Raw genomic sequence first — 27,887 nt, 5'->3', positions numbered from 1 at the left:
CTCCTCCTCCGAAAAGAAAAAAAAGTTTAGTCCTCCTCCGCCTGTAGGAGACGCAGCGGAGCTCCGAGTTCCTTCAGACCGTCTGTCAGTGCGTCTGTGGCCGGTCAGTAGCTCCAGCAGCTCCGCTCCACTTCCACCGACAACCAGCAGCCATCATGAGGGAGATTGTGCACATCCAGGCCGGGCAGTGCGGGAACCAGATCGGCGCTAAGGTGAGTGGAAGTAGTAAATTATAATTAATTAAACTCTTTATTCTAGTGACCACAGTGTAAAAACTTGTATTTTCTTATATTTTCTTAAGAGTTGTGACAGTTTAAGAAAATAACATTTAAAAACAAAGATGAAATCAGGTGTTTAATTTCTTTATTTTATTCAAATAAATTAAAAAAAGAAGTTTATTTCAAGATACAAATGAAAGAGAAACCACAGCTTCTTTTGTTGGCACTCCATCCTCTGTGATGTTAACCATTTAATCTGTGCTCTAGTAGTTTATCAGTAGCTACAGTAGATCATTAAACAGTAAAAGTGTTTTATTTTTATTGCATTAAATTCACCACCACTCTGATTAAAGTTGATCAGGAGTTCACAGGCAGAGATTATAATGAGGTTAAAGTTGTTTTTTTTATTGCTTTTATAGCATTTGCTTATCTGATTTCTGTGCCAGATCAATTTATCTAAAGGAAATGTTTATATTTTCTTCTTTAATCACCACATTTTACAAGCCTACTGCTTTGATTTAGGTATAAAGCTGTGACAGAGACATTTAACTACCAGCCTAAATAGGAACTAAACAGGAATCTGACTTAATCCTGTTGTAAGTGTGAAGAGATAAATCACTGCTTAAGTGCTTTAATGATGTGATGGGATGTTAAAGTCCCAGAAAACATACTAATATTTACCAAAAACACTTATATACAGCAGCAGGTGTTAATGTAGATACGTTTATAGTCTAATTCTGCACTAAAATAAGCAATACAATAGATTTAATAATGGAATTTAGTGTCGTCGTGAGTGTTTCTGGGATATGAAGTCACTTTAAATTAAAAAAAGAAAAAGGAAAAGTTCACATTAGAAACTGTTGATAAAACTCAGGCCATTGATCCGTGATTAATGAGTGTGGCTGAGCTCCAGCAGACGCTCGGGGCCAGCTGCTGCTGCCCGGCCGCCCGCTGAGCCGCCGGCTCTTTGTCACTGTTTAAAGAGCAAAGAAGACGAAGAAAAAGAAAAGAGTGAAAGAAACAAGAGAAGACGCTGGAAAAAAGAAAAGCATTTTTTTGCTGAGGCAGAGGAGGAGGAGGAGGAGGGAGAGGAGGGGAGAGGAGGAGGGGAGATAACAAGTGGTTCAGTGTCTCTTTGAAAGCACAGATGAGGTCATTTAAAGAGCTCCATCACACACACACACACACACACACACACACACACACACGCACACACACACACACACACTGATCACACATGATTTATGCAGGGGATTAACTGTTCATAACTGTTTCTGTTTATCAGTGTAATTTACTGGACTGGGTTAAAAGGATTCACTGTTTCAGCCACTTTCTTCTGTAGAGAAGCCAAAACTTCTTTCATCGTGGTTATTATCATCTTTGTGTTGGAAGAATATTTAGTATTTTTTTTGTAATTCAGTTTATTTTTCTAAACCTAGGTCAGTAAAGTATAATATTCATCTTTATTTTAGGGGCTAAATGGGCAAAATCAGAGCAATTGATATAACTATTATTGATATATCAGTCACTCTGGGCAAAACCACCAGAGATTTATTCTTGATGGACGTCACACTGAGATCAATATCTCCTTGTATCTTAACTTCCTTTACATCTAATTACTATATGAATTTATATTGACTGGGTTAAAAGTCAAATAATCAATAATCAATCAATCAATCAAAAGGAAAAATCATCTGCAGCTGTTTTTACATCGTAGATTCACTGTTTCTTCTGCAGAGAAGTCAAAACTTCTTTTATTATGCTTATGATAATCATTGTGTTGGCTCAATATTTTGTATTTCTTTTATTTTTCTGAACCCAGGCCTCACTTCTAAACAAACATTGTTACTTCCCGATGAAATAAAGTATAATATTCATATTTATTTAGGGGCTAAATGGGCAAAACAAGCAGAGATTTATTCTTGATGGACCCTTAAACCAAATTATATGGATTTATATTTATTTATGGGTTAAAACAGGCGTCACTGCAGGTTTAGTTTATTCTCAATAGACTGCGGTTTAAAGTTGTTCCCTGTTTCTTTCAGTTTTCGGATGTTGAACTGATCTTTAGTCACATTAAACCAGAGAAACGTGTCTTTTATTTGCAGTAAAAATATAAAATATAAAATATACACTTTTTTTTTTTAATTAGACTAATTTAAAGTGCACATGACCATGACGGTGTTGGATGGAGGAGGAGGAGGAGCTGGTGGCGTTTAGTGCTGATTGTGGGGGTTGGGGTCGACACACACACACACACACAGCAGCAGTGTGTGTGTGTGTGTGTGTGTGTGTGTGTGTGTGTGTGTGTGTGTGTGTGTGTGTGTCTGTGCTGCTCTGTGATCAGTGCAGACGTGAAGTGTCTTTACAGAGACTTAGTGAGACCGAGGTCGTCCTCGATTCACGCTGGATTAAAACTCTGAGTCTGGAAACGACTCGACGACCTCATCGGCCTCGGGTCCAGAACCAGATGATGATCGATAACTGATATCAGTTATCGATCGGCTATCGATACGTATTAAACTCTGGCTGCTCTGATGGCGATGTTGCACCAAGGTTTTATTTTTTTATTTATTTTATTTTTTCTTAACCCTCATGTTGTCCTTCTGGGTCAAATTGACCCAATCTGTTCCCTTCCTTTCTTCTTTCCTTCCTTTCTCTCTTCCTTCTTTCCACAATCCTTTTTCCCTTCCTTCCTTCCTTCCTTCCCTTCGTCCTTACTTCTTCTTCCTTCCTCTTTTGATCCAATTGACCCTCCATCTTTCTTTCCTTCCTTTTTCCCTTCCTTCTTTTCTCCCTCCCCTCTTTCCTTTTTGACCCAATCTGTTCCCTCCCTCCATCCCTTTATCTTTCCTTTCTTTTTCCCTTCCTTCTTTCCTCCCATCTTTCCCTTTGTCCTTCCTTCCTTCCTTTCTTCCCCTTCTCCTTCCCTCCCTCCCTCTTTCCTTCCTTCGTTCCTTCGTTCCTTCCTTCCTTCCTTCCTTCCCTCCCTCCTTCCTTCTTTACCTTTGTCCTTCCTTCCTTCCTTCCTTTCTGCCTTCCTTCCTTCCTTGACCCAGGTGGACAACAGGAGGGTTAAGATCATTACTGTAGCTTCAGTTAAATGTCAACGGTCCGTTTCCATGGCGACCACGGCGGGGGTGAGTTTAGGGACAGTGGGACATGTTGAGGTGACAGTGGTGGAGATTAAAAAATGAGATTTTCTCACCCCCCTCTTTAGTCTCTCTCTCTCACACACACACACACACACACACACACAAACGTCCAGATTAGCGGCGGCCGACTGAGCCGCTGTGACAGCCTGAGCTCTCGTCTTAACTCAGTTTGGCGTTAATGTGTCGGCCGGTGGAAACGAGGCCGACTCAGGAAGAAAAGCTGCAACTCAGAGTCAAACAGAAGAAGAAGAGGAAGGAGGAAAAAAACCTTGAATCCAGATCTTTAATAAAAGCTAAAAGTCTCAAATGCTATTAAAGGGATACGCCAACTTTTTTTTTTGTGTCTTGCCTCACTCCCGAGTCCATGACCAGCAGATAGACACCATCCTTTCGACTGTGCGTGCAGTAACGAGGGAGATAGAGCCGTATCGCCCGTAATTAGCTTAGCTCAAACACTGGAAGTGTATCGGTAGTGTTAGCCTGCCTCCTACCCGAGCTGAAATCAGCAGTCAGAAGCTGATTTCATTTTAGCTCTAAACTCTGTAAATATATCACTTTATCAACATTTGAAACATGTTTAGGTGAGAAAGTAGCCGTTTAGATCAGCAGTGTGTCGTTAATATGTCTAAATACCAGCTGTTTACAATTTTGTTTCGGACGAATTCGGCGCTACTCAAGCTAGCCGTTGTGACCAACGCACTTCCGGTTACTTTCACAAAATAAAACACCCGTTGCCCTTTACATACAGAAAACCATGAGGATAGAATTAGTGCTTTTACTTTGAAACAGGAAGCTAACCTACCCTCGATGTAGCTAGCTTGAACCAAAATAAACCGTCTTTGCTTGAACCCTCCGTTTTGACCGATCTCGTCCTGTTACCGGCATTTGACCGCTCAAGATGCCTTACCGGAGAGTTTTGTCAGCTCTGAGACGAAGATCGGCCCGCCGGTTTCCGTTTAGAGTTGCTGAAGAGTTTCTCTGATGACTTTAGGTGGAGGCAGGCTAACACTACCCATACACTTCCAGTGTTTGAGCTAAGCTAATTAGAGACTTTAGGTGGAGGCAGGCTAACACTACCTATACACTTCCAGCGTTTGAGCTAAGCTAATTACAGGCGATACGGCTCTATCTCCCTTGTTACTGCACGCACAGTCGAAAGGATGGTGTCTATCTGCTGGACATGGACTCGGGAGCAGTGTTGGGAACGTTACTTTTAAAAAGTAATTAGTTATAGTTACTAATTACTTCTCCCAAAAAGTAACTGAGTTAGTAACTCCACTACTTCACTATAATAGTAACTAGTTACCAGGGAAAGTAACTATTGCGTTACTTTTTCTTTCTTTTTTTTAAGTTTAAATATGTCGAAGAATTTGGATTTTTTTTCTCTCATTTTTAAATTGTATTTTATTGTTTTCATATATTTCACTGATCGCAATTATGGAATGCGAGTGTGTGTTTTATTGAAAGCGAGGCTGGTGTGCCTATGAAAATAGGTTACAGTGGGTTTTTTAAGTGCTGTGGCTACAAGCAAATCTCATATTGTCTCTGTACAAAGACAACAAAGACCTTTTTAAATGTAAAAACAGCGGAGACCTATTCAAGATTTGCGTTTAATAACAGGCGAAACATCGAAATTAATTTATTCATGGCCACATTAAGTGAAATTATTAACTTTACCGATTATCCATCTGATTATCTGTCCTGCTGCAAGCGCACAACAGGGTATCTGCGGATCCTTAAAAAGTCTTAAATTCATGTATCTAAAATTAAGGCCTTAAAAAGTATTAAATTTATTAGAAAATTCTAAGATGGTCTTAAATATATAATACACAGCATCATAAAATATGTATGCACTTAAACTTTTATATGAAATAACAGGGTATGCGCGCGGGGTCTTAAAAAGTCTAAAATGTGAAAATCTAAATTTTAGGTCTTAAAATGTCTTAAATTTGTTTAATTATTGTGTTCAAGTCTTAAATAATTTTAGACAGGTCTTACATTTTCTTATGCCCACCATGGGCGAGCATTTCACTCGCATTTGCCCCTAAAAAAACAAACATGTGTGAACCGGAAAAATCACAAAAAGAAAGAGCACACGATTGGTCAAAAACTACAAATCCCACAATTCTCTGGCCTCAACAATAACAGTAGTTAGTGTAAGTAAGGGAGAGTGGAGCTGTAGGTGAAAAGAGGAAACAACGCCACGTCTGGTCCTGTTCTATGTTGTTCGTTCACACCGTCACCGTTTATTCGTTACGTCCGCGGTGTAAAAGGCCGTGACGCAAAGACGCGATTAGGCGCGAGACGCGGTAGACGCGACTTTTTTTTTTTGCGACGCAATACACCCGATTCTTTTATGGCGACGGGACCTTCGCGTCTTCGTCCTTTTCGGAACGCTTTTTTTTCGCTCGAGTTTATACGCGCGACCAAACGCGAGATATGCGAGAAATGCGATTTATCGCTCGTTTTGACTTTGTGTAAATTCGCGTCTTCACGAGCCCGCCCATTTTCACTACAACAACAACATTTCTGCTCTCACCAACCATGGTTGAGGTCACAACGCTGCTGTAGCTGCTCTGGAAGAGTTCCAGCTGATGAGCTACAGAGACTTTAGAGTCAAAGAGGAGCAGAGCGTCGCTGTGTCGGACTGTTTGGATTTAATGAAGAAGCTGCACAGAGTCAGGTGAGCAGAAGCTCAGGACAAACACTTCGCTCCGGGACATAATGTAGCTACACCTCACATGTTCTTGTCTTTTACCTCAGGGAGATTTAAGTAGTGTCTGTTTCCACTTTCCCTCCGATCTCGGCAGCTTCCCTCTGCTAGTCTGTGTGTGTGAGGCTAAACTGCCTGCGTGTGTGGTTTGTGTACAAACTGAACACTGCCTCTGATTGGCTTAGCATGAAACCTTACTCTGCCTCAACCAATCATCATCACTTATGCGGTTGTCTCGTCCCTCCCTCCTCCCCCCTCCCCTCACCAAAGGAGAGGAGGAAAAAACAACAACAGTTTAGCAGCTTCTGTGTCTGAGATGAGATGAGCCAAGTCGGAGGACAACGGCTTCAAAGTAGTTTGTAACGCGCCTCATTTAATTGTCGGTACCGGTAACGGCGTTGTAACGGTGGAAATAGTAATTAGTTAGATTACTCGTTACTGAAAAAGATAACGCCGTTAGTAACGCCGTTTATTTTAACGCCGTTATTCCCATCACTGCTCGGGAGTGAGGCAGTTTCATGTGTCAGTTTTAGCAAAATCCTAAATTAAAAGATGAATTATTAAGTTTTAATTGGCTCAGTTTAATTTCATTAGACGACGACATCGTCACATCGTCTTCTTTTCTCTTTCGTCTCTTCACAGTCATTTTGTTTCTCTCTTAGCGACTTGATGGTTGTTGTTGTTGTTGTGAGTCTTTTTATGCTCGTTGTGTCTCTTTGTTGTTGTGTCTCTGGGAAACTTCAGTGTCTTTATACAACGATGTGATCGATCTGGGATTTTGGGATATTGATCGTTATAAAGGGAGTTAAAATATGTGTGATCAGGTCACAGCTGATTGGTCGAGGGGATTTTCTAATGTTAGACTTTTTCTGACACTTGTTGATTTTCAGATTTTAACATTTTAAAATCCAGTGAGCTCTTCTCCTTCTTCTCCTCCTCCTCCTCCTTTATCTTCTTCTTCCTCTTCTTCTCCAGCCTCTGAAACCCTCTCGTCTTTTCTTCATCCTTTCATCCGTTCCCCTCGAGACTCACAGATGTGTGTGTGTGTGTGTGTGTGTGTGTGTGTGTGTGTGTGTGTGTGTGTGTTGATGTGTGTGTGTGTGTGTTGATATCAGATGATGAGGAGTTGTGGTCTTGAACTTCCTGCGGCTGAGACCAGATCGTTCACTGAGAGTCTCTTCACGCTCGTGTGTGTGTCTCTCAACACACGTGATGCAACATGTGTGTGGCCGTGTAACGCAGCTTGCAATCAGTGTGATAATTGTCTGTGTGTGTGTGTGTGTGTGTGTGTGTGTGTGTGTGTGTGTGTGTGTGTGTGTGTGTGTGTGAGGTGAGAGTTTATCACAGTGAAACCTTTCACCGTGTTCAGAGTCAGAGGTGTCGTGTCGTGTTGCACAACCAGCTGCTTTTTTTTCAGAGGATCTTGTGACGACTGGAGGTTTAATCACATCTCAGTGTCTCTGCAGCACAGAGCGCTGATTGTAAACCCCCCCCCCCACACACACACACACACACACCTCCACCTCCACCCCCCCACAGCGAACAGACCTCTGGTTTTACTTTTAGTCCAATGAAGGAGGAGAAGACGCCTCTCTGTCTCTGCAGTCTGACAACATTACATCCGATTCAAAGGGATAGTTCAACATTTTGGCATATTGGCCCATTGCCATAATCCCTATAGTCATAGCAGTAGGTTCGTTACCTTTAATTGTTGGTGCAAGCTGTTTTTAGAACGGCGGAGCAGAGCCGTGAGCTGCTCAGAGCTACGCTACGGAGGCTCATGGGATTTCTTGGTTTCCCTCATCAAACTCATCAATTACACAATCCAACAACTCCACAACGCTCTGGTGGACAAGTTGTGACCTGCACATTCACCACGCTATGAGATAATAACACAACGTTACCAGACAGAGTTGTTTTAGAGGGAAATACAGAGACTGCTTGATGAAAAACTGCCCCCGACGGGAACGCACATCAGCGGTTTTGCATGAATTTACCTCTCAAAGCTCACGGCTCTGCTCTGCCGTTCTAAAAACAGCTTGCACTGACAATTAAAGGTAACGAACCTACTGCTATGACTATAGGGATTATGGTGATGGGCCAATTTGCCAAAATGTTGAACTATCCCTTTAAAACTGCAACAGGAAACGACTGGTTTCAACTAAGACTTTAATATCAATCCTAACAATCAGTTTTATTAACTATGTGTGCGCTGGATATCTCTTTATGTCTTTATCTGTTATCACTCTTTCTGCTGTTGCTGCATTCTACACAACTGAAGCTCATGGCAGAACAATTATAAAGTTATTATTTTTGGTTGTCAAAGGTCAAAATCAAGAGGAAGAAAAGCTAAAACAAAAAACTAAATCTCACACAGGTGGTCCGTGACTCTGGGTAAACAACAGGAAGTTCAGCAGCTTGTTTTCCAAAATAAAGTGAAATCAAACGAAAGAAATTTAGAGTTCAAACTGCAAACAGATGATTTTAGTGGAACTGATACAAATTACTCTGCAAAAATGTGTCTCTACATGTATAAAGTGGCGGAAATGTGTGTTATATGAACTAAATTTTGTGTGTGTGTGTGTGTTGTAGTTCTGGGAGGTGATCAGTGATGAACACGGCATCGACCCGACAGGAACTTACCACGGAGACAGCGACCTGCAGCTGGACAGGATCAGTGTTTATTACAATGAAGCCACAGGTGAGTTCATGACCCCTGACTCAGACACAAAAAAGTAGAAAGGTCACGTACATCCAATTAAAAAGGTCCTGGCCTCAAACATAAACGTAAACAGAAAAAAGAAAAGAGGAGACCGCACACTTAAGCTCCCTTTATGTGCTGCTAATACATCACCGGTCACTGGGGCAGGTTTAAAGATGGGGCGTCCTGTATGAATGAGTTAGTCTGAAGAAGAGCAGTACGCTCGAAACCTTACTGATTGTGCAGAATGTGCTAAATAAAAGCAGCACATAAAGGGAGCTTAAGTGTGCGGTCTCCTCTTTTCTTTCACCTGACACTGAACGCACCATCACAATAATAATTATTTATTTATTTAAATTTAGGGGACAGCGCATATTAATGAACATTGTATATATTATAGCCACCGCTAATTTCCGTCTGTTATCCCCAGGCAGGTTGTTGTAGCCTAATAATAAAAAAGAGAAGAAAAACAAACAAAAAACACACGAAAAGTCTATACAGGAACCATAGAAAACCACTACAAGGAAATACGCTAAGAGGGACAAAATAATGACTTAACAAAGAACATACATACATTTAGTTTAGTTTATTTGCACATAATATAGCCTACATAAAAACAATGAAATTAAACATTGGATTAAACATTAAACATAGGCCTAAATAAAAACCTTTTTATTCAGAAAGGCCCATGCATTACTGTTAATTACTAATATGATTTTTAACCTTGTCTTTTTGTTTTTATTGAGTATGTTTTTGTTTCCTCCACCTTGCCTTTAACTTTTTAACTTTGTAGCACTTTGAGATCTTGTTTGATGAAAAGTGCATTAGAAATTAAATGTATTATTATTATTATTATAAACATTGTGCAGGAGAGGTGGAAGCCAAAAAAGGCTTATTAAAATACCTCCCCTATGTAAAAACAACAGCAGTGATCTTCAAAGTAAAAAAAAAAAAGATAATACAGAAATTCACAACATTAAAAATAAAAGAAAAGTGTTACAAATCTTTGCTACAAACAAAAACAAAGGAAAGTAGTTCCTCGGGTGTTGTACAGATCAAATCAGTGACCGTGACAGGAAAAGAGGAAGAGGAGAAAAACCTGCACTTGAACTTATTGCACTTAACCCTGTTGCACATTTCACATTGAGTTACCGTCCATTAAAGCTGTTAAACACGGTGACAAGACTGGGTTGATCTGAGCCACACCGTCAGACGGGACTTAAAGGGTTAGACCGCGGCTTTAACCTTACAGAAGGAGACCGGCTGTTCCACAGACTGCAACCCTTAAACAGGACGTTTATCTAAAAGGTTTTTCTGAATAGACTCAGTTTGAGTTTATAATTGATCACTATTTAATTTGAACTATAATGTTCTCTATAGAAATGTTCACTACTCTGTTCACTGTGGGTGTTTGTAGAGTGGAGCTCCATCCTGTGGACAAACTGTGTCACTGCAGTATAGAAAGAACAACGTGTAGATAAATGATGAATTCATGTTAAAAACAGTTGTGGAAGATGTTCATGTTTAATTTTGCTCCTCCACATAAGATACGAGACTTTTTATTGATCCCACATGTGGGAAATTCACTTGCAACAGGAGCAGAGATGTGTACACATATATGTAAACTAATAGAATAAAAGTAGAACAGAGCTCAGAGAGTTTAAATACAGTACATACATATAAATATATGATATAAAGATGTGTGATGAATAATCTTAGTTAGTAGTTTGTTAGTGTCTTAATGTGGCAACATTAAATTGGATTGTGTTGCTGTTAAGATGTCGATTTACAGTATTTGACTCCATCTAGTGGCATCTGAGAGGAACTACACCAATACACCAGCTGATAACTGATCATAATGGATCTTCTCTCTGTGAAACTGAAGCTCACGTGAAATAAATGTTTCAGATCACATGAGTCAATTAACTGCATCACAAGGATTTATTATATTTATTTATTTACAGCTGGAAACAGAAACAAAAATATGATATGAATCTAAATCTACTTCCTGTTGGTTCAACTGTAGAAAACTGTTGATCTGTGTTTCCAAAGCATTAAAAATGTCCTGGTGTAACCTGAACGCAGCACGGTCTCAGTTTTAGTGAGTAACTCCCTGAACCAGGTGGAGATGATAAAACATATAAAGTATCATAAGAGAACAAAGAGAAGGGGTTTGAATCTGAAAAGTTGAACTTCCTGTCGACGGAGCTGTGAAGCTTCATCCAGACAAAAACTGGACTCTGCTCTTTTTTCCATTTTAGCTCCGTTTGCTGTAGAAACATCAGAGGAGAAAACGACAGAGTGTGAGCTGATTTATGGGTTTAACTTCAGGAGAAAGTCAAAGAACGAGACATGAGATGGATTCTCTTTCAGATATTTTTATTGAATTAAAAGAAATGGCACTTCACAGGCTGTGAAACATCAGTAACACAAAGACTGATTCTCAACCATGGAAGAGAAACACACAGAGAGAGGATATGAATGAATTTAACACGGCAAATCTCAATCCGCTCCCATTCATCGCTGCCGTGGCGATGCGGGGACAGACACAACTACCGCAAAACAGGAGACATTAAACTGAAAATCTTCAGATTCCTTCTTTTAGACCTAAAATGTTAGGAACATACAGCCCCGAGTTGAATTCGCCCAGAATTGTCCTTTAAAAGTTGTAATGGAGTCTCCTAACCCTGGCTGTTCCAAAGTGCATCGTCCCTTCTTTCTTGAATAAATAAATTGAATTGAATTGAATTGAAATGAATCTGACCCGTTGTGTTTTCCCTGTGCTCAGGTGGGAAGTACGTTCCCAGAGCCATCCTGGTCGACCTCGAGCCTGGAACCATGGACTCGGTCCGATCGGGACCCTTTGGACAAATCTTCAGACCCGACAACTTTGTGTTTGGTGAGAAAGTCACAGAGAGAGAGAGACAGAGAATTGTTCAAGCTACTGTGTGGAAGTTTGGGGCCATACATACTTTATAAGCATAAGACCACTGATTATGTTACAAAAAAAGGCAGTAAGAATTATTCATAATGTAGGATACAGAGATCATACTAACATATTGTTTATTAAAGCAGAAGTAAGCGATATTTTTGTGTTAATATAAGTCTTAAATAGTTATATCTTCCGACAGCAATCACTTACATAGAGTGTTTGGACCGAAACACGGGTCTGTCAGTCACTCTGCTCTGCTCTGAGCCGAGGAGAAAACTTTTCTCGTATCCTACAATTTTTATCCAATGAGGAGAGAGAACAGCATGAAGGGCTGTGTGTGCAGCCAAGGGATGCGCCTGAATGTGGTGACGTAGGGACGAGGACCAATAGATCCATGACGAGGGCGGGGGCTGCTAACTCCATCGGCTGACAAGACGTTATGGTGCGTTCAGGGCAACTCGTAACTCGTGTTTTTCCGACCTGTGAAGTGGTACCAGTTCAATCTGGTACGAGTTCACGGGTCGGAAGTTACGAGTGGCCGTTATAGTGACTTTCACCGGTAAAACAGGTCGGAAAAACACAAGTTGTGGGTTGCCTGGAACGCTACAAAGTCGTAAGTCGTGACTTGAAGCTGTAATTTACAGTTTCAAAAGCCTGCCTGGAACGCAGCATTAGCCAAAACGACCGGATCGCTTACTTCTGCTTTAAATCAGGAATGCTGAAATTCAAAGACTTAGTAGAAACACAAACACTGGCTGTGATGTATAAAGCAAAAAATAGAATATTGCCAGAATTGTTTGTTCTTAGATCAGAGGATGAAGAAGAAAGGAGGAAGTTTCATTTTAAACATCCGTTTGCTCAGACAACTTTGAAACAGATGGAGATACACATCTGTAGCTGGAGTCAAACTATGGAACTCTCAAAGTAATGAATTGAAGACTTGTACTAATGTTTTCCAAGCCAAGAAAATGCTTAAGGAAATAGCAATCAGAAATTATGATAAATGTAGCCAATGATTCTTATAATGCTGTTTTTTGTTTTCATTATTGTCTTGTTTACATTATCGTAAGACTACAGTGTGTATTTTGTTTCCTTTGTTTTGTATGTTTTATAGTAAGAATGTTGCTCAGTGACAGATTACTTGGAAAATTGGATATTGAGTGAGGGGCAAGCAATATAAGATGTATCTTCTCCCTGCTCCCTTCCAACCAATGGAAGAAATGTTGTGATGATATTGTCAAATTGTGAAATTGCCTTGGTTGGAATAAATAAAAAGAAAGAAAAAAAAGAAAGAAGCTCAACGATCTGATAATCAATAATCAATAATCAAAACCACCATGTGTGCGTTCAGGTCAGAGCGGCGCCGGCAACAACTGGGCCAAAGGTCACTACACGGAGGGGGCGGAGCTGGTGGACTCGGTGCTGGACGTGGTGAGGAAGGAGGCGGAGAGCTGCGAGTGTCTGCAGGGCTTCCAGCTCACACACTCCCTGGGAGGAGGCACCGGCTCGGGGATGGGAACGCTGCTCATCAGCAAGATCCGGGAGGAGTATCCCGACCGGATCATGAACACCTTCAGCGTGGTGCCGTCGCCCAAGGTAACCAATCAGTAAACACATCCCAAGTTATTGATAAAAATGAACATCGGCATTTAATTTCTGCTTTTATTGTGACATTAAATCATTTTCTTGTCTCTTTATTTGTTTAATCTGAGCTGCAGTGAGTTAAATCACTCATTTCAATATAAATTTAAAGGGATAGTTCAACATTTTTGGCAAATTGGCCCATTGCCATAATCCCTATAGTCATAGCAGGAGGTTCGTTACCTTTAATTGTCGGTGCAAGCTATTTTTAGAACGGGCGGAGCAGAGCCGTGAGCTGCTCATGCAGAGCTACGCTACGGAGGCTCATTATGGGATTTCTTGGTTTCCCTCATCAAACTCATCAAATACACAATCCAACAACTCCACAACGCTCTGGTGGACAAGTTGTGACCTGCACATTCACCACGCTATGAGATAATAACACAACGTTACCAGACAGAGTTGTTTTAGAGGGAAATTCATGCAAAACCGCTGATGCACGTTGCCTTCAGGGACAGTTTTTCATCAAGCAGTCTCTGTATTTCCCTCTAAAACAACTCTGTCTGGTAACGTTCTGTTATCATCTCATAGCGTGGTGAATGTGCAGGTCACAACTTGTCCACCAGAGCGTTGTGGAGTTGTTGGATTGTGTATTTGATGAGTTTCATGAGGGGAAACCAAGAAATCCCATAATATAAGCCTCCGTAGCGTAGCTCTGAGCAGCTCACGGCTCTGCTCCGCTGTTCTAAAAACAGCTTGCACCAACAATTAAAGGTAACAAACCTACTGCTATGACTATAGGGATTATTATATGGCAATGGGCACAATTTGCCAAAATGTTGAACTATCCCTTTAAGGCTGAGTTGACATCTCCGTCTCCGTCTTCAGGTGTCGGACACGGTGGTGGAGCCGTACAACGCCACGCTGTCGGTGCACCAGCTGGTGGAGAACACGGACGAGACGTACTGCATCGACAACGAGGCGCTCTACGACATCTGCTTCCGCACGCTGAAGCTGACCACGCCCACCTACGGCGACCTCAACCACCTGGTGTCGGCCACCATGAGCGGCGTCACCACCTGCCTGCGCTTCCCCGGCCAGCTCAACGCCGACCTGCGGAAGCTCGCCGTCAACATGGTGCCCTTCCCGCGGCTGCACTTCTTCATGCCGGGCTTCGCGCCGCTGACCAGCAGGGGGAGCCAGCAGTACCGCGCCCTGACGGTGCCCGAGCTCACGCAGCAGGTGTTCGACGCCAAGAACATGATGGCGGCGTGCGACCCGCGCCACGGCCGCTACCTGACGGTGGCGGCCGTGTTCCGCGGCCGCATGTCGATGAAGGAGGTGGACGAGCAGATGCTGCACGTGCAGAACAAGAACAGCAGCTACTTCGTGGAGTGGATCCCCAACAACGTGAAGACGGCGGTCTGTGACATCCCGCCGCGCGGCCTCAAGATGGCCGTCACCTTCATCGGCAACAGCACGGCGATCCAGGTTGGTTGGTTGGTTGGTTTACTTTAAAGGGATAGTTCACCCAAAATTGAAATAAGTAGAAAAATCTGATAGTGGAGCAGGATTTTCTTCCTTATTACAAGCACAAAAAACTTGCTTTCACTGGCAGATTTTTCTACTTATTTCAAGTGAAAATTTGATTGAAACGAATGGAAATCATCTCAAAACAAGTTCATTTTTAGATGATGAGTCTTATTTTAAGAGAAAAGAGGTTAGTTTTGACTAGAAATGAGACATTTTGACAAGAAATACGACAAATATTCTTAGTTTTTGCAGCGCAGGGTTCCCACTCCTTTCTTGAAATCATTTTCCAGGACTTTTCCAGGACATGTCATTATACATCCTCTGTCCCGTTCATGCTTTGGAGAAGTGTTCTTTTCAACATTTGTAACTTATTTTGTACATCCCAGCCCCAGAAGTCTGATTTAAAGGGATAGTTAAGTTCACCCAAAATAGAAATTTCACTCATTATCTCCTCCCCCTCATGTGGACTAAGGGCTGGGAGAAGTTTCAGAGTCCTCCGTGGCTTCTCTGAGTTACAGGGGGTCTCGGCGTAGCAGTGCATGTCCATATAACGGTTGCAAATGGATACCAACTGTCTTTGTAACAAAAAGACACACCAAAAAACATCCAAATACCTCCATGCTGCTCATATGTAATGTCCGTCTTGTATTGAAGCCCCGAAATGCGAAATAAGTCCATATTTCAAGCTTGTTTTGTAGCGGAAGCTTCTCGAAACTCCTCTTCCCGGCTCGTCAAATTTGGACGAACCGGGAAGAGAAGCTTCCGCTACAAAACAAGCTTGAAATATAGACTTATTTATATTGGTCCGTCCAAATGTCGCGAGATTTGCGCCAGCATCAGTAATCGCAGTGACGCTGGCGCACGGACCAGGAAGAGGAGCTTCCGCTACAAAACAAGCTTCAAATATAGACTTATTTAATTTTTTTCGGAACAATTTCTCATGTCGGGGCTTCAATACAAGACTGACATTACATACGAGCAGCATGAAGGTACAGTATTTGGATGTTTTTTGGTGTGTCTTTTTGTGACGAAGACAGTTGGTATCCATTTGCAACCGTTATATGGACATGCACTGCTACGCCGAGACCCCCTGTAACTCAGAGAAGCCACGGAGGACTCTGAAACTTCTCCCAGCCCTTAGTCCACATGAGGGGGAGGAGATAATGAGATAATGAAATTTCAATTCTGGGTGAACTTTCCCTTTAAGTTTAAAATGGTTGGTGGTTATCGTCACACCATTTGACTAAGCTGTCAATCAATATCAATATCCTTTATTTAACCAGGTAAAAAACTAATTGAGATTTAAAACTCATTGAAACTCATTGAGATTTAAAACCTCTTTTCCAAGAGTTACCTGTCTATTATTATTATTATTTATTATAGGAGCTGTTCAAGCGCATCTCGGAGCAGTTCACCGCCATGTTCCGCCGCAAGGCCTTCCTCCACTGGTACACGGGCGAGGGCATGGACGAGATGGAGTTCACGGAGGCCGAGAGCAACATGAACGACCTGGTGTCGGAGTACCAGCAGTACCAGGACGCCACCGCCGAGGAGGAGGGCGAGTTCGAGGAGGAGGTGGAGGAGGACGCCTGAGGAGGAGGAGCAACAGAAACATGAGCTGAAGAAGAACAAGAAGAAGAAAAGAAAAAGAAGAAGCTCAGAACCAAAATGAAAAAAATCTGGAAAAAAAAGAGAAAAAAAAAAGTGGCGTGACAGGAAAAGGGGGCGGGGCCAGAGGAGCGAGGAGGTGTGAACAGGTGAAGGAGGAAGTGACGACGGAAGTGAACGAGCAGCAGGATGAAAATAAATCATCATGTGACCAAATTAACGTGCCATGGTTTACAGGTTATTGTGACGCCATGTGGGCGGGGTTTATACTAAGCCCCGCCCCCCCCAAATAATAATTAAAAGCCCTTTACACCAACACCTGAGGCAGGTGACACAAAACACCTTAAGTTAAGATTTTCCGGAGTTGACATTCCCTTAAACTGAAAACAGTTGAACAAAAAGCCCTTAAGTCTTCTGCTTCAAAAATTCACTTAGATATTTAAGGTGTTTTCTTTCCTTAAGATCTTAAGATTTACCCTTAAAGTCCAAGATAAGGTTTTCTGCCTTAAAATATTAAATATTCAAGGTGTATTCCTTATCTTCGTCTTATACTTAAGGTCCTTTGTGCAGTCTTGAGATTTGTTAAGATAAGATTATGCTCAAAGTCTAAGTTTAAGACCCCTTCAACTAAAACACCTTTAACTCTTCTCCGTTAAGGGTTTCTTTAAGTCTAATACTTAAGATCTTGTGTGCAACCGTAAGAGATTTTGCTCAAAGTCTGAGTTTAAAATCCCTTAAACTAAAACACCCTTAACTCTTCTCCATCAAATAATCTCTTAGATTTTTTAAGGTGTTTTCCTTACTTACCTTAGTCCTTTCTACAAAATATCTTAGCAACCAGACTAAGGTAAAAAAAAAACTGCAGGACTCACTCCAGGGACCACAGGCTAACAGCGCTAAGCTAACCGTCTCCATAGCAACAGCAGAATTGAGCTGCTGTAAAATGTCTTTCACTGCCATAAATGACTTAAAACATTAAAGAGATTCTGTGCAGAACCCTTAAACAACTCCGTCAGCTCAGGAGAAACTAAAAGTGTTGAACTTAAGTAGAAAACTTAAGTTAAGGGGTTTTGTGCGACCGACCTCGGGCGTCGTAGCAAAAAGCACTCGAAGCACTTGGCACTCTTCAGCGTCATCACGTTACGTAGCAGCATCGACTCTCAGCTTTTTGATCAGGTGTCACTCAGCTAAAAGCACTTAAACCGGAGTCGGAGAGAGAAACTCTTATTGTGAAGGAAACAGGAAATGACATCACATCAGTGTTAAACGTGTTAATCAGTGTTGGAGATCCACTCTTCAGAGATAAATGTGAATCTGTGCATCAGTGTTTTGTTTTTTTTGTTTTTATTTTTCTCTCAGGTCTGAACTCACGCGACACGAGACAGAAAATCAGAGTTGAAAGATTTAATTGATCATATTTTACATATCGGTAACCAATCAATCAATCAATCAATGATAAATAAAGCAACACAGGTCTGATGCAGCGGCGGAAGTTGGAGGTTTTCTCTCAGACGTCGGCCAACGTCATGAGGAAACACACACACACACACACACTTTCTTCTTCTCCTGGATCAGACCTGTTAGTTTTATATTTACATTATTTTGCCTTTTTGTGACCAAATGTTTTGATGAAACTGACACAAATGAACAGAGAGATGTAAAAAAAAAAAAAACGTACAAAGAAAAGTTGGAAAAATTTGTGAAATCCCATCACCACTTAGTAATTTTTTTTAAGGCTTTTATTGTGAAGGCTTCAAAAATGAATAAAAAATAAAGTAAAAACTTTGTAAATTTGCATTATTTTTTTGTATTTTGTCTCAAAAAACATGTTGTTTCCACTCTGAACCACTACAGTGTTTAAATCACACACACACAGTTTGTGAACGTCGGCCATGTTGTCTTCACTGTGTGTTTGTGTGTCAGTGCATTGATTGTTAATTTCCTTTTTTATTATTATTATTAGGAATTCCTGTGCAATGTTTCCAATTGGGTCCAACAGACTGAGAAATAAAAAGGCATTTAAGAAACAACTTTAAGAACTTGTACTGTCAGTGATTGATTATTGATGATCACAGTGATTACTGATCATTTTTTAAAAGGTTTTTATACATTTCTTATAACGACATTTCTGCAAATCTGTCCACCATCATTTAGTTTTAGGACAATTAAAACATGATTTACAGATTGATAATGAACATATTCATTCTTATATTTATATTTTTCTGCAAAACAGCTGTGTTGTCATGGAGACACATGTTTTGTTGACACATTTGCACTGTGGGTTTTTAGCTATTTTATCTTGGATCAAAAATAATTGAATTAATCTCACATTTCTGTTAAAAAATTCAACTCCCTGAAAATCAAATCTTTATTGAAACATTTTGCAAATTACAAAACATCAATATTACCTTCATATAGCAACATAAACAGTAGGTAGCCTTTAAGTAGTAGCCTTTAAAAAATACATCACATTATAGTGAGATGTGAACATAGACTGTAAAAAGAATGTATGATGTATGGATGTGAACAGCTAACTGACCTCTGACCCCTGAGTGTGTGAGCTCAGAGAGGAGGAGGAGAAGGGAGGAGGGAGAATCGATCCTTTTTTTCTTTTTTTTGCTGACATTTATTGCAAAGTTTGATGTAAACAACTGAGGCACACACATTAAAAAAAACAAAAAACTTTATTCATCATTAGATAGCCTAATACAACGTCAAATAGTATGAACAAGTGAAAAAGGAACAAAAAAAACAAAGCGACCGACAGACATCCAAGACAGGACAAAGCCACATGCAGGAAGGGGAGAATATATATATATATATATATATTTTTTAACAACTTTATTGACAACAAGAGTATACACAGGACTGAATACAGTTAGATGAAATAAGTGTATACAACATTAATACACAACCAAACAATCATAAATACGCCAGGGGATGACAGCAAGACAGAAAAAACATAAACTTAAATAAATATTTTGTAAAGCTTACAAAGATCATAAGTTTTAACAGCTTTTTTATTCTCACAATCACAGAGGAAGGAGATATATTGACCAACATATGCAGACAGTTCCAAGAAGTTTGGCTTCTTACCAGAAAATTTAGACTTATGTATATAAAATTTGGATAAAATAATTAACAAATTAATCATATAGCCTAAAACTGAGAATTTAGTTTTTTTTATCATATTCAGTGTAGCCAAACAAACATTTTTCCAGGATAAATTAAACTGGGGATAAATATGATCACTGATAAAGCCTGCCAGTCTGCTCCAGAGTTGTCTGGTGTGTGGGCAAGACCAAAATAAATGAACCAAGGTTTCATTGACAGAGACACAGTGGGTACAGTTCACATCAATGTCCTTCTAGGAAGGGGGAGAATCGATCACTTTGACCAGATGAGTGCACGCCATCGTCATCGCCGTGCACGTGCACCGCGCTGGCCTGAGGGGTTAAGCTGCAGAAGAGTCTCCACCACCATCATCATCATCACCATCACCAACACCAACACTGCTGCTGCTGCTCGAGGAGAAGCAGAAGCAGAAGAAGGAGAAGAGGAGGAGAAAGAAGTCTCGATTTTTACCGAAGCTGTCCCGAGCGCCGCCGATCAGAGCCGAGAGGAGCCGAAAACTCCTGAGCTGAAGTCTGGTGAAGAGAGAGAGAGAAGGAGAGAGAGAGAAGGAGAGAAGGGGGGGTCATTTCCAGAAAGCGTCTCCCTCCTCCCTGAGCCCTGAGCCCTGAGCCCCTCCCTCCCAGACCGGAGAGAGAGAGATTTCGGATCCGAGGCGTGAAGGAAGGTAAATTCACCATCATCCTCCACTTCTAATAACATAACACAGTGTGTGTGTGTCTCTATGTGTGTCGGTGTGTGTGTGTGTGTTTGGGACGCAGAGGGTTAAATCTTGCAGTTTTTTCTTTTCTCCACTATATTTTCTTGTGACGCGCGGTCCGGTCCGGCTCGGCTGGGTGTGTGTGAGGGTGTGTGTGTGTGTGTGTGTGTGTGTGAAGCTGCTCAAACAATACAGCACAACCAGAGCTGCGGGAATTTCCCGTTAAAAGGGAAAACGGTGTGCGGTGCAGTGTGTGTGTGTGTGTCTCTCTGTGTGTGTGTTTCCGATGATGAATGGGTGAGACCTAGATCTCCGGAGGCTCCCTGGCCTCCTCTCTGTGTTTTTTTTTTCTTTTGAGGGGGGGGGGGTTCATTCAGTTTATTATCTCCTCTTAACAACCGGATTCTCTGGTGTTTTATCCTGGTTGTGGTTGTGGTTCTGTGTCGGTGCTGCAGTAGGCTATGAGCTCTGTGGGGGGGCGGGATGATGAAGATGATGATGATGGTGGTGGACCTGGATCAGGGTGTTTTCTACCCCCCCCCCCCCCCCCCCCCTCAGTGGAGGAGCTGGTGTGGTTACGCAACGATGGAGCTGGAGAAACACCAGATAGAGCTTCTACTTCCTCTTCTCCTCCGTGTGTCTAATAATAACAGACAGACAGAGTCATGATGGAAGAGAAGGAGATGAAGGAGGAGGAGGAGGAGGAGGAGTTCAGTGGTGGAGGTGTGCTGCTGGAGGAGAGGAGACACACACACACACATACACACACCCGCGGACCTCCCCCCTCTGGAATGGGAAACCCCCCCTCCTCTCCTCCTCCTTCATGCCGGTCGTGACACACCCATGATGCACCAGCAGCTGCTCCTGCTCCTGTCGGGGCTTCATGGAGCTGCATGGAGGAGGAAGAGGAGGGTGTGTGTGTGTGTGTGTGTGTGTGTGTGTGTGTGTGTGTCTGCATTTGCATGTTCAAACCTCAGGCTGAGAGGACGAGCAGAGTTTGCAGCGATGGAGCAGAGAGAGAGAGACAGAGAGAAACAGAGAGAGAAGAGAAACCACCAGAACAGTGTGGGTGACATATTAGAGCAGGATGAGCCAGACAGACCATAATAATAAGCCTCCGTCAGAGAGATGACGGGGCTTTTAAATGCGTCCGTCAGGATGGACGCTGATCGTCCTGAGTGCTGTAACCTCCACGCCGCCTCTTCTCACCGCGAGGAGGAAGAAGCTGCACGTGTCCAGGAAATGCATCAGTTCGATTGATCTAATTGGTCGTAACAGGAGGCAAAGGGGAGAGGGGGGAGGGGAGAGTAGAGGTCAGTGACCTCCATTAACAGTCGTCCTACGTCCACTGACTAAAACACGTCTGTGTCTCGGGCGTCCCTCCCTGGACCCCCGTCACTGTATCGTGTCCCCCAGAAACACTTCACACTGTTGTGTTGTGAGTTTTTTGCAGCTCGTGTGAAGTTCATGTCTTTAAAGCTGCAGTGAGTTGACCCTTCAGGGCCACCGTACCGTAAACCACGATAAATAAGGTGTTAAAGCTATCAGTAAGCGATCCGGTGGTTTTGGCTAACTTCCTGTCAGCAGATGGAGTTATCAGTCCCCGCCCTCGTCCCTACGTCACCACATTCACGCGCATCCCTTATTGGCTGCACACACAGAGAGGACCGCCCCTTTATGCCGTTCTCTCTCCTCATTGGATAAAGCTTGTAGGATACAAGGAAAGTTTTCTCCTCGGCTTACAGACCCGTGTTTCAGACCAAACACTCTATAGAAGTGATTGCTGTCGGAAGATATAACTATTTAAGACTTATATTAACACAAACATTCTGCTTACTTCTGCTTTAAATTAGTAATTTAAGACAAAATCCAGCTCCTCTGGCTCCACCTACAGCTTGTGATCGTATTTGCTGAAATCCACCACGACCGAAGATTCTCCTCTTGTCAGGTAGAGGGAGCAGGAGGAGCGGCCAATCGCAGCTCGTAGCTACACATCGTAGTAAACTGACGAAAGTGAAAGTAAAGTCTGCGACTTGGTCGGAAATTTCAAGACGATACACCGTCAGCTCCCTCCCTCCACACACGCAGACACACACGGTTGCTATGGCAGAGGTTCATAAAGGGACCTGACGGAGTATTGTTTTGAAATTTCCAACCGAGTCGCGGACTTTACTTTCACTTTCGTCAGCTTACCAACTGGAGCTTTGAACAAAAAAAAACAAGAGGAAATGTTGATTCTTTAGTTGTAAAACAAAAAATTTGACCCGATCCATCGAAATGAGTCACAGTGACCCAAATTTCAAAGTTGAGATTTTGGTATCAATGGAAAGATTAGAAAATAAGCTTTAAAATGATACCCTAGTCAAAGTCATACATTTGATGGTTTTCGAGATGTGGCCATTTGAATTACGATCTTTCACTCTCTTATTCCGTTCTAAAACCTGAGAAAATAGCAGTTAAAGTTTTTGCCAGTGACTCTGGCATCTGTTCCTGTACCACGTGATTACACGCTCCCTATACGGTCCCTTGTTGTCATAGATGCACCATTCAATGACCCTCGGAAAGCAGGGAATCTCACAATTCAGATGCTGTTTACAGCTCGTCTCTATCATAAACGGTTCATAAGTTGTCATGTTTTGTTGACATTTTGTAAAACATGTGCAAGCGTGTACGTTCGGTTTAGCATCGATGCTACACTCTGTTAGCGTCGATGCTACTCGGTTTAGCATCTGTTTCTGTAACCGTCCCTGCTCGTCACAGAGGCACCATTCAATGACCGTCGGAAAGCGGAGAATCCCGCGATTCAGATGCAGTTTACAGCTCGTCTCTACCATGAACGGTTCAGGAGATATTTCATGTTTTGCACCGAAGCAGCACTCATTTTCAGAGGGTTTAAGTTGCAAGTCAACTTTAATCATCATTTACGTGCCTTCTCTCAATTATCTGGACTGTGAAACTTTGGGAGATTGTTTTTGAATGTCATTGCTTTGAAATTAGGGTAAAATTTTTTTTGGGATTTTCTATGGGTTTTCCACGTTATCAGCTGATTATCTAAAAATAGAACGTTGCGACATCTGACTCATTTTGATAGAACGGGTCATGTTCAGGCTTTATGTTTTATTTTGGAGAGTCATAGGCCACATGATCAGAGCTGTTGCATTGTGGGTCAGAATAATCATGGATGTGTTTGTGTTTATATTTGTGTGTGTGATGATGATTGACACCTGCCTGTCACGTCTGAGCTGCTGTCAGAGACTTTAAACCAGGAGTCTGGGCTCTAACCTTTCCTCCTCTGAGAGCGACTTCTACAGAATGAAAATGGCCGAGAGCTGCTCATGTTGTGAAACTAAATTCTTGTTTCCCACTCTTCATGAAAACTGTATGTTTTTAGCCTCTATCACCCCCCCACACACCCTCTATTAAATATAGAAGGAGGCTGAAAATCACAGGACATGTCTGTTCTGATGATACAAGCCAATGGTCAAAGGGATACTTCACCCAAAATCAATAATTCACCAATCGTCTCCTCACCGTCATAACAAGGAAGGGTTTGGAGAACTTTCAGAGTCATCAAAACGCTTTAGGAGTTCCAGGGGGGGTCCGGCTGGCAACGGGTTTTCATATAATGGCGGTGGATAGAGTTCACTTTTGATTGGTCCAAAACACACACTATGAAACATCCAGATACCTCCATACTGCTCGTCTGTACTGACCCAAGTGTCCTGAAGCCGCCACATGGAAAAGTTCTGTTCCGACTTCCGTGTTTACATCAAACATCCAATGGTTTACAACGATGAATGAACATCTCACAGCAAATCTGGCGCATGTGCACAAACATCAACAGAGCCACTGGGAGCTGCTGCTACAACAAGGATAAAAACAGAGATCATATTAACAACTTTTCCATGTGGCGGCTTCAGGACACTTGGGTCAGTACAGACGAGCAGTATGGAGGTATCTGGATGTTTCATAGTGTGTGTTTTGGACCATTCAAAAGTGAACTCTATCCGCCGCCATTATATGAAAACCCGCCACCAGCCGGACCCCCCCTGGAACTCCTAAAGAGTTCTGATAAAGCTTCCTTGGCATGACGGTGAGTAGACAATTGGTGAATTATCGATTTTGGGTGAAGTATCCCTTTAAACTTAACGCTTTTTTTCTTCTTCTATATTTCACATTCTACATCTCAAAGCGGATCTACGTGGGAACCAGTCGGCTGTAGTTATGAGCGTGCATGACGTGTATCTACGTAAGATACACGTAGCTAAGCTTCAACCAAGGCAATGACCAAAAACCAGCCATGTAGTCATAGGCAGGGAACGTCCAGGTGCAGGTTTGCAGACTGACCATCAAGTTTTCAAATTTATATTATAGCAAAGAAAAAATACCAAGAGGAAAAAAAATGTAAAATGCCTTTATTAAATTATGGGCAGAACTTAGTGAAACAAAAGCACTTCGGCGCATTTCGGCTGGGAGCCCTCGTCAGGAAGTGACGAAACGTGTCAAACTGCTTTTGTTTTACTTTGTCCTGTCCATACTTGAATATTTTTTTTCCCTCAAGATGAGTGCTTGGTATTTTGTCTTTGCTACGGATCGAACCAAAGAGCACCGTCTTAGCAACAAAGCTCTTAGTTCCAGGCAGCACTCCTGCTCTTCAGCTTTTTCATTTCATTTCCTTTCAAATTTTTGTTAATCCTGAGCTAAAGCGGCTGCAGCTTCTGTAGCTCGAGAGCGACGCGTTGGAGACTCAACATCTCACACTCTGATCATGTGACTGTGTTTTTTTTTAAAGGCGTGTTTGGTTTCTAATCAGCTGCAGCTTCTCGTCCTCTCTCCACGCCCCCTCCCTCTGAACCAAACCTGTGATTTATGTCGTTGCATCGCCGCTCACACGTGTAATCAGCTAATGAGTGAGAACAGTAATGCACCAGGCAGCAATTAGAGAATCAGCAGCGATTACTGTGATTGGCTGAAGCCTCCTCACACACTCACACACTCACACACTCCTCTGCCCACTTTAAAGCTGACGCCGTCAACTTGAAGCGACTGTGTGTGTGTGTGTGTGTGTGTGTTGATGTGCAGAGGGGAAGTCTTCTCTTCCTCTCTAAATGCCGCTCTAGTCCGTGATGTGAAGCTGAGCTGGCAGATGTTAAAGGCCTTTTTATTCTTCCTCTCTCTCTCTCTCTCTTCAGATGCAGAGATTCCATCCAGCTCCTGCTGCGTTAACGTTGGATCCTGTTTTACTTTTTTATTCCTTCCTGCAGCTTCGTTTCCTCTCCGTCTGCTGCTGCATTTCTTCCTCCTTTCCTCCTTTCTTCCCATTTAAATGTATTAACCCTCCCGTTGTCCTTCTGGGTCAAATTGACCCAATATGTTCCCTTCCTCCATCCTTCCTTCCTTCCTTCCTTCCTTCCTTTCTCCCTCCCTTCTTTCCACAATCCTTTTTCCCTCCCTTCCTTTTTTCCTTCCTTCCTTCATCCGTCCTTCTGCTTCCTTCCTTCCTTGACCTAATCTGTTCCTTCCCTCCATTTTTCTTTCCTTCCTTTTCGTTCCCTTCGTCCATTCTTCTTCGTCCTTTCTCTTTTGATCCAATTGACCCACTCTGTTCCCTCCCTCCATCTTTCTTTCCTACCTTTTCTCTTCCTTCTTTCCTCATTCCTTTTTCCCTTCCTTCCTTCCTTGCTTCCCTTCGTCCTTACTTATTTCTTCCTTTTTGACCCAATTGACCCAATCTGTTCCTTCCCTCCATTTTTCTTTCCTTCCCTTTTCCCTTCCTTCTTTCCTCCCATCTCTCCCTTCATCCTTCCTGCCTTCCTTTCCTTTGTCCTTCCTTCCTTCCTTCCTTGACCCAGGAGGACAACAGGAGGGTTAAATTCATTTGTCTGTCAGCTCATCTACCATTTGCAGAAGAATCTCTGGGTATAAAAGATTGTATCTGTATCTTCTGGACGCCCAAAACAGATCTAGACGTTACAGTCTATGGATGTAACAACAACGAGCGATTAGATAATAACACAACGTTACCAGACAGAGTTGTTTTAGAGGTAAATTCATGCAAAACCACTGATGCACGTTGCCTTCAGGGACAGTTTTTCATCAAGCAGGCTCTGCATTTCCCTCTACAACAACTCTGTCTGGTAACGTTCTATTATTATCTCATAGCGTGGTGAATGTGCAGGTCACAACTTGTCCACCAGAGCGTTGTGGAGTTGTTGGATTGTGTATTTGATGAGTTTGATGAGGGAAACCAAGAAATCCCATGAGCCAAGATTCTTTAAAGGTGTACAGAAATGGCCGTTTGTCCTGTTTGTCGCGCCGAGTTGTCACGAGCTGCAACACGAGTTTACCCGAGTGAGGAAAACGAATTTGATTGGTCGTTATCAAGCGGGCGGGATATTCAAAGCTTGGGGCGAGCCCGAGCTCCGTGTGTGTGTGCGTGTCTCAGACGTTGAATGACGGATGACGGATCCAATATCAGTGGCTGGTGAATCGTGTACAGGCTGACGTATAATCCGTGCGCCTGCATTATCCAATGCGGAAAAAAAAAATACACACTTTCATCCCGGATTTACTCAAAAATAGAATTTTGCACAAAGTTTGGCCTACAACGTCTGAAAGATGAGTTATCACATTAATTTTATGATCCAGAGTGGGCTCAAATTCAATTTTCTTTTCTGTACACCTTTAAAGACTTGGTTTGACTTGATTTCCGAGCTTTCAGAGTCAGCTCCCTGTTATAAAACTGTGATTTTATGTTCAGGTGTGAATGGTCACAGATGACGTCATGTTTGTAGCTCTTGCACCAAAAAAACACGTCTGATTTGTCGTCCAGGGCGTTTCTGCTGCAACACAACACAAATTATTGCAGCTCCGGTGATTTAGATATTGATCAGTTTGTTAAAGCAGCAGTAAGCGATCCGGTGGTTTTGGCCAACTTCCTGTCAGTTAGCAGTCCCCGCCCTCGTCCCTACGTCACCACATTCACGCGCATCCCTTGGCTGCACACACAGAGAGGACCGCCCCTTTATGCCGTTCTCTCTCCTCATTGGATAAAGGTTGTAGGATACAAGGAAAGTTTTCTCCTCGGCTTACAGCAGAGCAGAGTGACTGACAGACCCGAGTTTCAGACCAAACACTCTATAGAAGTGATTGCTGTCGGAAGATACAACTATTTAAGACTTATATTAACACAAATATTCCGCTTACTTCTGCTTTAATTTCTGTGCAGCTCTAATTTAACCAAACGAACAAATGTTTTCATTGAAAAACACCAGAACGTGTCCTTTAAGTTGGAGAGAATCTGTTGGAGCAGATGAATGAGAGGTTCAGTCATTTTCTCTCTCTGATCCTGTTCCTCTGAGACGTTCGTCCATCTGATCTAATCAGCTGCTCGGTCTAATCCAGTGCTGCCGTGGCAACAGCAGCAGGACAAGAGGCTCATCCTGTCCATCACTGTCGTCTCTCTCTCCTCTCTTTTCCTCTCTTTCACTTCCCTTTTCTCTCTCTCTCCTAATGGTTCTGTGGTCGGGAGTCGTGATGGTGGTGGAGATCGATTCCTCCCTGTACGGTGGCCCCGAGGGCTCAACTCACTGAACACTTAGAAACACAGAGAAA

The 27,887-nt window shown here is 42.4% G+C and overlaps 1 protein-coding gene across 3 annotated transcripts; it reads left to right on the top strand.

The window, feature by feature from the left end:
* The first annotated feature begins 90 nt into the window (after window positions 1-90).
* Window positions 91-16,995, top strand: LOC310993725 (tubulin beta chain-like). 3 transcript variants are annotated; one of them, XM_083982167.1, is made up of 6 exons: window positions 91-212; window positions 8,679-8,787; window positions 11,576-11,686; window positions 13,071-13,315; window positions 14,189-14,791; window positions 16,217-16,995. In XM_083982167.1, the coding sequence occupies exons 1-6, from the start codon at window positions 156-158 to the stop codon at window positions 16,424-16,426; spliced, it is 1,335 nt and encodes a 444-aa protein (XP_083838293.1). In that variant the 5' UTR covers window positions 91-155; the 3' UTR covers window positions 16,427-16,995. The 3 variants fall into 3 exon arrangements, with proteins under 3 accessions (XP_083838293.1, XP_083838294.1, XP_083838295.1); XM_083982168.1 differs by lacking the exon at window positions 11,576-11,686; XM_083982169.1 differs by lacking the exon at window positions 8,679-8,787 and having other exon boundaries at window positions 101-212; window positions 11,584-11,686.
* The last annotated feature ends 10,892 nt before the right edge of the window (window positions 16,996-27,887 follow it).

The sequence above is a fragment of the Trachurus trachurus genome (genome assembly GCF_905171665.1).
Source record: "Trachurus trachurus genome assembly, chromosome: 11".
Classification (NCBI taxonomy): Eukaryota; Metazoa; Chordata; class Actinopteri; order Carangiformes; family Carangidae; genus Trachurus; species Trachurus trachurus.
Note: the sequence above shows the minus strand (reverse complement) of the source record. Positions and strands in the feature narration are given on the sequence as shown.